Source organism: Sylvia atricapilla, chromosome 2 (genome assembly GCF_009819655.1).
Source record: "Sylvia atricapilla isolate bSylAtr1 chromosome 2, bSylAtr1.pri, whole genome shotgun sequence".
NCBI lineage: Eukaryota > Metazoa > Chordata > Aves > Passeriformes > Sylviidae > Sylvia > Sylvia atricapilla.
Genome location: NC_089141.1, coordinates 44,130,234 through 44,145,461, shown reverse-complemented (window position 1 = coordinate 44,145,461; position 15,228 = coordinate 44,130,234). Strand labels below are relative to the sequence as shown.

The 15,228-nt window shown below is 37.5% G+C and overlaps 1 protein-coding gene across 5 annotated transcripts in view; it reads right to left on the bottom strand.

The window, feature by feature from the left end:
* Nucleotides 1-597: 597 nt before the first annotated feature.
* SGCG (sarcoglycan gamma) overlaps nt 598-15,228 on the bottom strand; it is a 106,622-nt gene continuing 91,991 nt past the window's right edge. For all 5 annotated transcript variants that reach the window (XM_066313066.1, XM_066313069.1, XM_066313067.1 and 2 more), the window contains 2 exons: nt 5,571-5,694; nt 598-4,189 (listed from right to left, as the gene is read on the bottom strand). In XM_066313066.1, the coding sequence (XP_066169163.1) occupies nt 4,016-4,189; nt 5,571-5,694 (298 nt within the window). In that variant the 3' untranslated portion in view covers nt 598-4,015. The remainder of the gene's footprint in view (nt 4,190-5,570; nt 5,695-15,228) is intronic.

Sequence of the window (15,228 nt, the reverse complement as noted above, 5' to 3'; positions counted from 1 at the left end):
AGGATTTAAAATTTACTATAAGGATTGTATTCACTTAGTACTGGTACACTTCAATTGCTTTAAACAAGGCTCTAATTAAATCCATTGTAATTTCTTTCTCCAATTAAAGTAGAGGAGGGTATTACTGCATTAAAAATTTTCTGCTACTGGATCTAAACTCTTTGAGAAAGGCTGGATTGGTCAGGGAACAAAGGCAGAAATAATAGTTCAAAAATAACTAAGCTTGGCAGCCAAAGTAAATGTTTTCATTTGAAGAAGACATACTTTTTTGTCACATGTAGGGATTTGTCAATGAATTTTTAATCAAAACTGTTTATCCTTTCTTTGGTTTGTTTTCTGGATGATTAATTCAGTAGCACTGCCATAATTTCTTTGTTTATTTTCACCTACTACTGATTAAGACAAAGGAATTCTAGATGTCCAATGAAAGCTACAATTGTAAAGCATTTTCTAAATTCTGCAAAGTACATTTTTAGTTGGGACCAAGACTTTTGTTCATATTTTTACATAAAGTACATTTCACATTCTTAGTCTTGGAAAAAATTTTGTTTTAAAAATTAAAACATTTGTGTTTCATTAAATACAAAAGCAGAAGCATACTGTTCAAAATGTATAAAGTTTATTCAAGAACTCAGTTTCCAATTCTTGCAATTTCCTTTTTCATAAAGCTATATAAAGATAGACAAATGCAAATATTAAATTACTGTGAAATAGGGAAAAAAAGGCTTGTGTTCGGGCAATCACCGGTGAAGTCTTTCTATCATTTTTCCACTGTGTAACAATTGCAACCAATTGCAAGAACTGCTGTAAATAATTCTTTTTGAGGGAGTAAATATGCAAACAAATCAGTTCACTATGCTGGTAGTAATTTTCTTCTCCTCTCCATTTGGATAATACTTTTGGAAATAAACTAGAGAACTGCATACTCCTACATCCCTGTGTGCCGTAATTTTCTGTTACTCTAACTATTTACAGAAGTTTGATTCAAGTAAGAACAGTAATTTTGAAGTATTAAAGAGAGAGGGATAGATATCCACGTAGAGATGATTCATGTTTCATGATTAATTTCATTATCAGAAATGATAATTTAGTGATGTATGAACTATGTTGAGATTAACAGTAATTCAGATTGTAGCATCCGCTGATTACATTCTGGTAATTTTAGAATAAATTTTGTTTCTCTACTACCAGACCTGAAAGAAAAAGAATAGTGACAAGATGTCACCAGTCATGCTTTAAAAAATGTGCACAATACAAAAATGGAACAGTACTTCTGATGTCAGTGTTGTACATAATGAAAAGAAGAATGAAATTTAAGCAATGAAAAGGATCATGTTGGTGATTTGAGTGATGGCAGTGCTGAGGGTACAGCAGACCTCTTTAGGTTTTGGTACTACTCAGAATCCACCTGTGAACTGAAGCAAGTCCAGAAGATTTATCTCCACAAGAAAGGTGGTAGTTATTTCAATGTCTAAATGAAGTGCCATCATGCTTAATAGCATGGGGACTGCACCCTGATTTTCCTAGCTCTTTAGGGGTCAGGTTATTGTTGCCTGGAAAGCCTCAGTTCAATCCTTTGCTGTGAATTAATTGGCAAATAACATTTGAAAATGTACCTCCAAAACAAAAGCTTAAAATGTATAACTTAAAAGTGCTGTATTTCTACTGCCAGCAGAACAAGCAGATTTTAACTATTTTGCAGTATCTGGATAACATTTAGGGGTTGGATTAGGTGAATTATTTGATACTGCATGGAAGTGGGCAGATGTTCCTTGATGTCAGAACAATGGCTGAAATTTCTAAGGACTCATGTCCCAGTTTTGCTGTTAATACTACACTTGTAGGAGATTGGTGACATTACAGTTCTCCAAGTTGTAGCAGCAGTTTTTAGGTGTATGGCACATGCAGCAGTATTTGCTGACCTTTATCTTAGTACTCATACTTTCTATTCAATGATTAAGCTAAGTCTGCTTGTATTTTGGTTTGTAAAATCTTGTGCATGGAGCTGGAACCACCTAAACTGACTTAAGGAATACTGGAAGACAGGCTTCTGTTAAGGTGTGCCTCAGTTGAGGGCTTGGCTGTAGAGACACACAGTCAAGAAATAGAGTTGTGGAGATAAACATTTCTCTCCTTATAGCCAACAGCCTTCGACTCACTGCTGAAGACAGGAGTGAGTGAGTCTAAGCCCAAGAAAAGAGAATTTCAGATATGGAAGATGTGTGGCTTCCTACTTCTCCTTTAGGCAGTGTTAACAGCAGTTGGAGCACTCTTCAGATAACATGTGAAACCTTGCTTCACTCACTGAAGCTCACCTGAAGTGTTTCCTAATTGCGTTACTGAAGCTCTGAGTTTGCATTTATTGCTGAGGGCTCCACCCTGGTGCTGAAGGACAGTTTCAGTTCTGTACATCAGACTCAGAGAATTGCAAAGGCAGCCCTTGAAGCACAGACTGTTCTGGGCTTCACCACAATAATTGTGGAAAATGTTAATGGGGGGACTCTTTCTCAGCTCAGGCTTTTGTGAGTACCTGGGGATCTCATCTGAGTGTAGGTTTTCTTCCTTTGTTCCCCAGAGCCAAAGTAGCAAGTTTTTAATTTTAGTGGTTATTTTGTCCTGGTTCTTCTGTTTTAAGGATGATGATTATTTTTTTCAAAAAGTGGATATTTATGGTTTACTAACACTGTGTGTTAAAATCCTTCTGTAAAGGATTTTAAAGGATGTAAAATCCTTCTGTAAGACACCAAGGCACTATGTGATAGCTCCTTCCCAGATAATAAGATCAAAAAGTATATACAATACAGCATCAAAGGAATTAAAAACCCGTGAGGTTTAAACAACAGACTACTAAATACAAATCTTGCTACCCAGAGGTGTGCAAACAATTCATTTGTGTTCAGTGCAACACTGTACAGGGGAATGGATCTGCAGCTGTGTTTCTTTACAAAGCAAATAAAAAGTTTGTCAGCTCTGGTGAGCATTTATTTTGTATCCAAAGTCCTAATGTAAAAAATAATAACAGTTTTACTCTCTGTTTGTGATGGAGTCCCACTCTGACAGGATCAGAAATGCCAGTCAACAGGTGCAGATGGAAATGAAGTATTCCTCTTATTTGAAATCTGTAGGCTACATAAAAGGACTTTTTCCCACTGCCCAAATAGTTCCTTGTGGCAGACAATCTGAAGACACTCTTTTTTTCTTTTTACTAGTCCAGCTGGCACAACAGATTGCCTTGTTGAATTAGCATGTCCTAAAATAAAAAAGGATTTAAATGGCTATGATGGTATAGGCAGTAGAACGAACAATTGCTATTATAAAATATACTAACATATTTCTCTGTTGTATAGTGAATGGATTTGAGACACAGAGAGGCCTTCATGATTTCTGGAGCTTTTTCTATTCGTTATTTTTATATCAATCTCAGTTAGAAGCAAATCAGCATAGTGTTGCCAAATTAAAATAGAAAGCTATTAGCAAATTAACATTTTTACACAGAACTTATACAAATACCACATTTTTCTATCTTGTGTTATTGCAGGAACAAAATTGCATAGACCATTTGCTGGCACTTTCTGAATTCTCCAAATAATGCTTTTCTTACAAATAATTCAAGTAGTTCCCTCAATTTAATTTCACCCACTAATACAGTAAGTGTTTACATGTAGTGAGAGGAAAAACCCATGGATCTCAAAAATATGAACAATGACATAATCATCTGACTGAATAATTGTTCAGAAAGGAAATATAATTGTTTTATTTTTTGTATGCTCTCTGTAAGGCTGTTTTCCAAGTGTTACTGACAAGACATGTAATTTGATTCAAGTCATTCTTCTCAAGTGGAAATGTCATTTGTGCTCTTCTTCCCCTTACACCCTGTATTCCAGAATTGTAGATGCAGATTTGTTTCCTAAACTGGAAGTACTTTGTTTTTAAAATGCTGAAAAATACACTTTCAGTAATGCTCTGTAATACAAAACTCAGATGCGCAAGGGGTTGTGCGGCTTTTTGGGGCGCCTCACTGGCAGACTCGGCTGTATTCTTGGCAAGTGGAGCCCACGCCGGCCACTGACAAGTAGAGCTTTCCATCTGGACACACGCAGATTTCATAGAGCCCCTGAGAAATCCCGGATCCACCCCTTGCACCCTCAGGCAGCTTGGGCAGTCGCACAGTTTCAGCATCGAGCAAAAGCTGTGTGGGAAAAAGGGACAAAAAGGGGTCGATAGAGATAATAAAGCAGTAACGTTCCATGAGATGAGTTGGATTTGGCTACGCAGAGGCTTAAGAATGGCCTTTACACAGGACTTGTTATATACAAAGTTTCTCTGAGCCCTAGGATCTTGGCAGACATAAACACAGGACAGGAATAAGCTGGTGCCCACCCTCTTGTTAGCAGAGAACTGGTGAAGTTCAGCAGGGCCAAGTGCAATGTCCTGCACTTGTGCTGGGGCAATGCCCAAAATGGGGATAACAAGCAGGTTGATGAATGGATTGAGAGAAGCCCTGAGGAGAAAAATGTGGGGGTATTGACGAATGAAAACCTATGCTGCATCCAGCTCTGAGGCCCTCAACACAAGAAAGACATGGGCCTGTGTTGAAGTGAGTTCAGAGGAGGGACACGAAGATGCTCAGAGGGATGGAGCACCTCTCCTGCGAGGAAAGGCTGAGAGAACTGGGATTGTTCAGCATGGAGAAGAGAAGGCTCTGGGAGAACCTCACTGCAGCCTTTGAGTAATTAAATGGGGCCTACAAGAAAGCTGGGGAGGGACCCTGCATCAGGGATACTGGTTTTAAATTGAAAGAAGATAGATTTGGATTAGATATAAAAAATAATTTCTTTCAGTGGTGAGGCACAGTAACCGGCTGCCCAGAGAAACTGTGGATGACCCATCCCTGGAAGTGTTCAAAGCCAAACTGGATTGATCTCTGAGCAGCCTAGTCTAGTTGCAGGTGTCCCTGTCCATGGCAGAGGAAGTTGGACCTGGATGATCTTTAAGGAGCCTTTCAGCACAAGTCACTCTATATTTCTATGGTAAGTGGCAGTGCCCATGCACAGAGGAGCAGGACACACGCACTGCTCTGGAGTCAGGTCTGTCCTGGCCTGAGTGCTGAGGCCTCACTGTGCAGCCAGCATGGGCTGGACATGGGCTGGTCACTAGTTTCCTCCCTGGAAGAACTGGCACAGTGCAGCCTTGCAGAGGGGATAAATAGGCTGCTGCATGTTGCCTGCTGTTAAGGATGTCTGCAGAACTTCAATCCTTAATTTTGCCACTCTGTGGCTGCATCTGCTTCTGAGCCAAGATTCCCCACTGGGGTGCCTGAGAATCACTGTACTAATGGGGAGCTAAGCAGTATCTAAGTTTTATTAGAAAACATCTCTCTAAGCTAATGTATTATGTCTGTTGGTAGTATTATTTACACAGATAAAACTTTTATTATTGGCACTATTAATTTTAATACCCTGCCACCTAAAACCTGAGGAATTAAATTAACAGAACTTGAAAAAAGGACTTGAAGCTATAGTCACACAGAAGATCAGCCACAGTTGTGAAAAAGAAGGGCTTGTACTCACCACACCATCACTGCTGTGTAGTTTGATATCCATCTGGGAAAGAGCTTCAATATTCCCAGCTTGTGCTTTGATATTAATTCCTCGTGGTGCATCCATGCTCAAAGATCGAGTTGGGGATTCCAGCCTAAAAGCAGGAGCAGGAAATTGGACAGTAGTACAATTTCATACATTCCTTTATTTTAGAAATAAAAGTAAACATTGAACAAGCCCTTGCAGCCTCTTGCCTGAAGTCATATAAAAGATGCAGCTTCCCTTTTCTTCAGGCAGACTTGAAAAAGGAGGCAGCTATTTCAAAAACCAACAAAGCATCCCAAATGAAAAATATAGATTAATTCATAATACAGATGCAAGGTATTATTTCAGACATAACTGCAGATTATTTCAGTATAACAGTAACTTAATATATTAACCTGATACTGAGTTTTACATTAGTGAGTTTCAATTTGTTTTCATTTTTTAGATAATAAGACATTGAAATAAATGCAATAAATACGGTCTGGAACTTTTTTTAATCAATGAGATTTTTGACCCTGCAATTAGTAGGACCAAGATTTCACTCATTATGTGTGTGTGTGTTGTTTAACTAGATGTCACCTGAAATTTAAAAACTGTTAATTTGAAATAAAAATTATACAGTATAACAAACAGGGAGTTGCAAACCCTGCAGTGCCACAAGATGGCAGGAAGGCACTGTATTATCTAAGTAATCACCTCGTTGGATCAGCTGTGCAGGAATAATGATTTTTATTTTTCAAAGTGATAAGGCTTTGTTTCTTCAGAATTTTGGTATCATTTCCATGCTAAGTAGCAGGGATAGAAGTACTAATTAAAAATCACAAGAAGGAAAGAAAAAGCCCAATTTTAGCAACAAGCTAGTGACTATGTTGTTTCTTTTGACCATTAACTAGAACTGCTTCACCTGGAGGCACTGCAGGATCAGAATTGATACCTATAAGGTTTTTCTCTTGAATATGCTCTCACCCTTCCTGATGACACCAGCCAATACTAAACAGATGAATATGAAGGCTAGAGAAAGTAAGACAATTGGTGGTCCCTGTTAATAGCTGTGCTAGCTTTCCTATTCCCTGGACACATACCAAACAATGTGGGTTGTATCCACACTGCCCAACACAGACACACTTATTCACAAGCCTCCATGTTCTTACCCACTGTGTTTTCCAGAAATGTAGAGGGTTCTGTGTGTGTGTATATGCATGCACTCCCAACAGATGCTGTGTTGGCTCCACAGGTGCTCCACAGCTGCCAGTCTGGGCGAGTGGAAGCTGTGCCCAAGCAGGTCTTTTACTGGGAATGCATTGTGTAGTGATTCCAGATTCTTGACTGCCAATCATTGGCAGAAATGAGCTGTCTAATTTACTGAGCATCTTTCAATTCTTCCTTTTCTTTTTGTTTTCCTGTTACTTCATTAAAACAAGAATGTAAAAGAAGGCAGTTTGTGCTTGTGAGAAAGTTCAGCTGTACCTTCAAATTCTGAAGACGCTCAATCCAGCTGGTAACTTAAAACCTAAATCCATGATATCTAAGCACAGTCACTGAAACATCATTTTATATCCTCAAATCTGAAAATAGCTCAGGCAATATTGGCTTATCACTGCTGGCCAGAGTTAGCAGAAGATTCTATCTTCTCTGATCTTCAAAGGTCTCTTCCAAAGAAAACCATTCTACAACTTTAGGTTTCTATGATCTGCCTCTCTGTGACATCTCCTGGGTTCATCACCTTCAATTAGTTTAAACTCCAAACTGATAAATAAATAAAATACTAACAATGAGTAAATGCATCATGGCCTCATATTGAGACCATATCTGTAAAATAATTTAATGCCTCTTCCATGAATCTGAGACAGCACAAACTTCTGTCATGGTCATGCAGTGTATCAGACCATGAGTACAAGTTTGTTCTGCATCAGACAACCAATATAGTATTAGTAATCTTTATTAAGCAGTGTTTGGAATTAAACAGCTTTTGTATGAATTCTTTCTTTAGATTAATACATTAACACCTCTATGAAATAGAAAATCAGTTTTTCCCTGAGTGATTAATGTGGGAGATCTACTTCACGGGAATATTTTTCAGTGCACATTTGTATGCATTATATACTGAAAAATTAAACAAAGTTTCTATTTTAAATCTTTTAGTATATTTTCATAAGTTAGTGTCAAGGTAGTTAAATATAATTCTGCCATAGTTTGTCTTAACAAAAAGCTTTAAACTCTGAAACAGCTCATGTTCTTTTGTAAAGTATTTCATGGACATAAGCAAACTATATATGTAGGCATAAATTTTTCCTTATAAACTCGATTGAATATCACAAGATAGCAGACTGGGACAAATTTCTGAGAGTTTATCAGACCTGGAGTTTAAAAAGCAATCAAATGTGAGAGAAATATTTCTTACTTTCTACAAAAATTAATGCTGGCATGAAGCCTACAGACTTCGGAAGCACTTAGATTTATAATATGACATATACATAATTTAAATTACATTGCAGAATTACATTTGCTATATTAATCACAAACATAAATTTCTGCTGTTTATGCAGGCCCTATTTCTAGATTAACTCAGCCTGGATTTGCCTAATTAAGCACGTCATTGAAGCTTCCTGGCAATGCAAACTGTCGTGAATCAGTGATGAGAACTGTAATATGTGAGATTGTAGCAAAGGCAAGAGTCAATAACACTAATGATGCATTTCTTTGTACAGTATTCAAAGGTTCCGTGTCTGAAGCTTAGATGTACTCAAAAGGAAATGGGCACCTAGTGTAGAAACAGCCTGAATTGATCCTTGACTTTGAATGTCCCTTCTCAGTCTCCACATTGATGTGCATCCCTCAGGTGTGCTGGCAAAACAAGATTTCCGTTTGTTTGCAAATGATGGAGGGTGCTTGGAGAGTAAGAGGGAAGAAATTAATTGTCTTAGAGTTTTTGGTCACTTTATAGTGTTTGAATTTGTGCATTACAATGATAAGGGAATAGGGAATATACTGTTATCAGTCACTTCATATATATTTTTTAAACTTACAAACACATAAATTACATTTAAGATGAAGTGAATGATCTTTACCATCTATGTAATTAATCTATGTAATGTGCTGTCCTAAATGTGACATCTGTCACAGCCTCTATTTCACTTGGGAAGATGGATTCTGTACTTATGAGTAGCTTCTAGGTACTGTGGTAGCTGTCAGGGTCAATTAGCAAGGGGTGTGGTGCAAGAGAAATTGATCTGGGCAGCACAATATTTGATGCCAAGGACCTGACAGCCCATTATATGTGTCCTGAGGTGTACTCTATCCAGTTAGTTGTTGCCAACTGGATGCCCAGAAAGACTGGAGCACATTAGGTGTTCACCAAGAGATCACAAGTCTCAGATTAATTTAACACAAAAGTTACACATCACCCTGTCCATGTACCCCAAACAGTTCCACAATGAAAATCAAGATGTGGGGAGCTCAGGCCATTGGGAGTTTTCCCTCAAAAGCACATTTCTAACTTGAATTAGGACACTCAAATAGACATACCCTCAGATTGCAAGGCAATGCAAGCCTTACACCTGGGCCCACTTGGCAGAATAGTTACTTTGCCTTGCTCCCCTTCACTGTGATGACTTCAGCCTGAGAAACTGCACTATGTCAGCAGATGAAAAGCAGGGAGGGATGAGGGAATAGGTGGTTCCCGGTAGTATTTTACAGCTGTCATTTGCTGGATATTGGTTCTCCATAGTCCATTGCAACTAAAGCAATTGATGACAACAAAGACAATATTTTCATTGCTGTCTTCTTACTTCTTGGTAAGAGTTCCAGGAGTCAACTATACTGTCTTGTCAGGCTGCCAAAGAAATTTGGTATTGAGTCATGCTAAATAATTCATGAAGGACTGCATGAAAAATATTCTGAAGGATCTTCAACAGCATCCAAGCTCTGGATCTGAAACCATCCAAACAACCTAAAGGCTTGGAGATTTCCCTTTTCTTATAAGCATGTTACTAACTCGTGAAGATGCCAGATCACCAGAAATTGCTCAGTTGGTTCTTAGGGAGGATGTGACGGCAGTGACAGCTTGCAGCAGCTCTGGAAAAGAAGCAGATGCCTGTGCATGCTGCAGGAATATTGATCTCTTTTTTTCATCCTGGTCTGGCAGGAGTCAGAGGGATACTTTACAGATCTTGTAAGTACCACAAGGCACTAGAAAGCTAGTTCTAGCACTGAAGAAAGAATACCGCAAGTTTCCTACTGCAGTTTGGGGTTGCTTGACCCTTAGTGCAATTGTACCCTGGAGTAATTGTTTATCCTTTCCTTCTGACTCCTTTTTGACCTTTCAGCTCATGAGTCATCATCTCTCCTGAATTCGATGGGAAGAAAATTCTGTGGTATGACCTTAGACAAAAGTTGCCCACTGCGCACATTCTTCCCAGCACCTATCTAAGGAAAATCAGGGTTACTGTAACTAGAGTAAACAGGATCTACAGTACTTCGAATATTGTACTGCAACCAACAACTGTGCATCCCTGGAAGCGTCTAAGGTCAGGTTGGAAAGGGCCTTAAGCAACATGGTCTAGTGGAAGGTGTACCTGCCCATGACAGGGGGTTGGAACTAGATGATCTTTGAGGACCCTTGCAACCCAAACCATTTTGTGATTCTATAATCAAAACATCTTTTTCTTATCATCAGGTAAGAAAGAGACCCTCATATACTTTTAGAGTGCAAAAAGGAATCCTGCCATGAACACCTGCCCCAGAGCTCATCTGACTTTGTAAAGGTTAAAGGGGAACAAAAATTAAATTATGCAATGACTAGAGGTCATGGAGCAAAGGATGAATAGAAAAGGCAAGAAAAGAAGAGGAGAAAAAAAACACATGAGGGAAAAAGGGGGAAAAGGAAAATATTTAACCTGTCAAGGGACTAATGTTTTGAAAGGCAAAAAAGCAACCTAGAGGATTGTGTGGGCTTAATTGGCCTTGGCTCTCTGTAGATGTCTACTTTGAGCCCTGCTTTTTGAATGCATGTTAACCTTTAAAAGGCAATAGTAGTATATTGACTTTTTGATTAGTCTGAAAACAGTCTAATTCCCCAGCCATGAGGCTAGACATTGTACGAGAGGAAACCATAGGCAGAGCATGCAGTAGTCACACAGGAAAAAGAGATTGGCAGTGTTTATTTATGGTGCAGTATACACAATTTCAAAGCATATCCTTTCTTTATGAGGAAGCTGGATTCCTGTCCATATGAGCTGAGCCAAACTCCGCTGGAATTCTAGAGGTGGAGAGTGAGCAGCAGGCATAGAGTAATGTCTACTGCCAATCGCCACCCATATTCACTTAACTCCCATCATCTTGCCATTTTGAGGTCTGGTGAGTGGGGAGGGTGATCAGGATGTAGCAAGACTGTGATTATCCAAACTTGAGGATCTTGGTGCTCTGTCTTGTGGCTTTTGGTTGCTTGCCATAAAGGCAAAAAAGGACAAAACAACAGGACTGATACCTGAGTCTCGATATATGCCTCATTTCTGTATTTTGTAAAAGCATTTTCTTTGGAACGGCTCCTAAAATTACATCTCCTTGCAAAGAGGAAAAATGAGTCTCACAGCATATTCCAGCAACTGTGCCGATCCTAAGGACATGGAAGTATCATTATTCAACAGTAAACTGTGATAGCTCTTATTGAATGTCAAAGGACAAAAAATACTAATGACTCATTAAATCTTCCCTGATCAGTTTCTGTGTAACGAAAATACAACAGTTACTTAGTCAAGCCTTAGCACAAAATTCTGATTTGACATAACTTCTATAAATCTTTCAAATGCTGACTGATATTTCTTTCTAAAATGTCCCACTTTACATCACACTTACTGATTTCCCTCCTTTAGAGATGGAATAATCACTTCCCACCTGCATGATATTGTCTTCCATATTGTCTTCATTCACTTTGATATTTTAAGTCTGAACTTCCTTGAGTTAAACTAAATGAAATACAACGAGAAAAAATTGACTGAAAAACTGCATCCATTTTTTCTAACTTAGTGCAAAAAAATCATTTTCCAAGGATTATTGCCTCTGGGAGTTGCCTGAACTAGGACACATATTCTGTTTCAGTAAGATTAATGTCAGTATCTACAGCTCCTATACGCTGAATATTAAGTTAATTTATTATTTATGCCACAATAAAATGTAATATGCAAACCAGTATGTTTTTAATGAACCAAAATTTATCAGCAATTATCTTAAATTTTCCGAAGAGAACACTTAATAATTTTCTGCCAAATGAATCTGGCTCTTCCACTGCAAAAAAACTTACAGGAAAACTTGGAGTTGCATAAGATACAGGTTTATATTGAAACTGTGCTTTCAATTTAACTATGCCAAAAATATTAACTCAAATAAAGTTTTTGTGCCAGAAATACAAAGATCACCAGACTCTTGCAAAAATACAAGAAAATTGTCTGATAACACTGTAAGAAAACACATAGGGTACAATGAATTCAGAGAAACATACTATGAAAATATCTGTTTAGAGGCAAGTGTATGTACAGGAACTCTATTAGAGAAAAATTCTTTGGCTGGAATATAAGCAGCTCTTCATAAAGCACCTAATTTTTCCCGGAATTCTGAAGCTTTTATTAAAAAATCTTCAGTGACCCTAAGTTGTAACTTAAAGACTATAAAATAATAGAGTAATCTATTCTAATTTGATTTGTAAAGTAACCTGAAAATTAATTCTTCTGCTTATTGCTTAAATGCATTAATGAAAATTTCATTTTGGAAAGTCCATATTTTGCCTCCAATCACTTGGGGAAGTCTCAAAATGTGCTGAGTTTGTAACATCTCTGACCTCTGAAAATAGACAGAAATGTACCTTGTAATGCACTGAAACATCCCCAATACTTCCATGGAATGGAGAAACCAAGAAATCAGATCACAAATACTCACTAGGCTCAAATAAGCAACTTATAGGGAGCACATTTTCTAAAGCTAAAACAATCTTGTAATGACCTTTTGGAATATTGAGCCACTGCATAATGGATCTTAGGCCCTTTATGCTTTTTACGTTAAGACAATCATTATATGAAAATAAAATAATAATTAATCAGATTCTATAGGAAGTTTAATTTTCCATAAATCAATTAATCCATTTATCCTTATTTTTTCCTATATTTAAATATTTTTATCCACAGACTTAATACAAGCTTATAGTTTAAAGATCTTGGATATGGAGTCAAGTGTGTTACATGCCCTACTGCTGCATCAGGGTGTCTAACTTTTGCATATTCCAATATTAGACATGAAAGACCCAGGAAACCAACCTCGAGTGTGTTCCTCTGTGCTAAGGTCTGTGCTAAGGACTCTATGAAAAAAAGGCACTAACAATATAAGGCTTTTATCCTCTGTTGTGCAATCTGATGACCCCCGGATTAGCAGAAAAGAGAGATTCTGCTATTTTCCTGATACATACTGGAATATTCATAAGCTTTAAGAAAAATGTTACAGGAGAACATTGGAGATGCAGTGTAGGACAGAAAACCAGAAAAATGTTCAAAACAAGAACTGCAGGAGCCAAGGGAACAGCTGTAGAAGATAATAAATATAAATGTAAATACTGGGGATGCACAATTATCAAGATTAGTATAAAAAAGAAATCTGAATTTGATGCAGAAGATACAGAGAAGGTTTTGAAGGAAGAAGAGATTCAGAAACTTGATGACAATGAAAACACTTAGATTTATTTGAAATTCTCTAAATCTTTAGTGAGTATAAGACAGCCATGGTTTTTACCAACTAAGAAAGGATACTTCTTTTAGGCAAATACGATGGTGTCATGACTTTTCTGAAAAGAAAAAGTCATAGCATGACTGAGGCCTCCAAGCTAATTATTAGCTTGCAAGGACTCATTATCTCACTCGTGATATCAAACAAGAACCAGGAATTGGCAGCATTTTCTAATACTAGTCACGTGGTTATATAAACTATGATTAGCAATTCAGATGAATTTATGAAATACTGGGTTCCAAGTGGAAAGCTGTTATTCTGTAATTTGAACATTTCCCAGCACAGTGCCTTGTTTCTTATGATGAATTTTCATTTCTTCAGACCTTAACACGGTGTAGTTGTTAATTCCTAAAGAAATGCTACTCATCTCCCATGCATCCTTCAAAATTAATAGAAAGAAAGAACTAGTGCTGGAGCATAATTAATCTGCTCTGTTTTAGACAGCTCTGTAAAATGCCCTCCCACTACCTGTTGTCTTCCACTAAGAGCGATGAGATGTGGTACAGGCATCTACATCTAGATGTCCAAATGAATTGAATCAATTCCACCTGAACATCTGCCCAAACAGTTCTAACTCCCTGGGGCCATGCTCCAGGAATATTAGTTTCTGTGTGGGTGGCATGTGGGAGGATTCCTTTCTACTTCAGTAAATGAATGAATGAATGAATGAATGAATGATTGATTTTGCTTGCAGAAAGAGGAGCATTCTAAACCTAGATGGACATCTGAGATGTATTTGCTTATTATGGGCACACAGAGGTTCTCTAGCTTTGGACTCAGTTGTATGAATGCAGCCTAAATATGTAAGAGATGAATGGTAACCAGGAATGTCTGCTGAACCATCAGCTAAACCACATGAACAATGAAGAAATCATTTAGAATCAGCAAAAATGTTAGGTACATGTGGATGAAGGGGTTTTTGTACCTTTTCAGTTTTTAGTCCTACTCCATATGCACAGTTGATTTTTAAATAAATAAATCTACTGAGGTTTTTTAAGCTCATTTTGCCTTATGCTAAAAATAATCAAGGATAATGATCAAGGGCAGAACCCCAAGGCAATGCATTCCTTTTGGGTGCCATTCTTAAATATTGGGAGTATATGCTGCTCTTGAAGGTGTCAGCTGGTGTTTTCTTTAGCATATTTTTCTTTAATTTAAATAAAAATTCTTATCATACTTTTATTTCTTGAAAGAGACTGTGTTCCAAGTTAGTTCTGTATTTATGTTGTAAATATGAAATGCGTGGCAGCAGATGATTCCAGTAAAGTTCAGTTATGAGATTCTGGATTCAAGGGAATTGTTCAGCATAAGCACAGCAGGCACTAACACTGCTTATGGCTTAGGGGGGATCTCTGTGCACAAGCACAATTACAAAGCCAAATTTGAATAACAGATGTTTCCAGCTCCCAACGTTTTGGTTAACAGATTTTTTTTTTTTTTTAATGTAAGCCACATAAAAGAAGTGTTCAAAGTTCTAGAACAAATGCATTTATATGCTCTCTTAAAAAAAGACTAAAACAGTTCCAAGTTTTAATGACACTTTGAAAAGGCTCTAAAAGCAATTTAAAAAAACATTTATAACCTATTCCAAAACATTGGAGATATGATTATTGCAGTCTATATATTTGTTTACTAGTTCCTCATCTATTTTAAATATTGAGGTGTTTTTTCCTGTTTGCCCACTGTCATTTAATGCAGAGTTGCTGAAGGAATGAAGATGAAAGATAAGACCAAGACATATTAAAATAGAAGATTCTCTCAAGACTGACAGCTGTGATGAAGAGTGGTAAGAGCTAATTCAAAAGAGGTCTCTGTGATGACCTCAATTTTATGATATGCTGACTCTCCAGGTAATTAAAAATGACCAAGGCTTCAG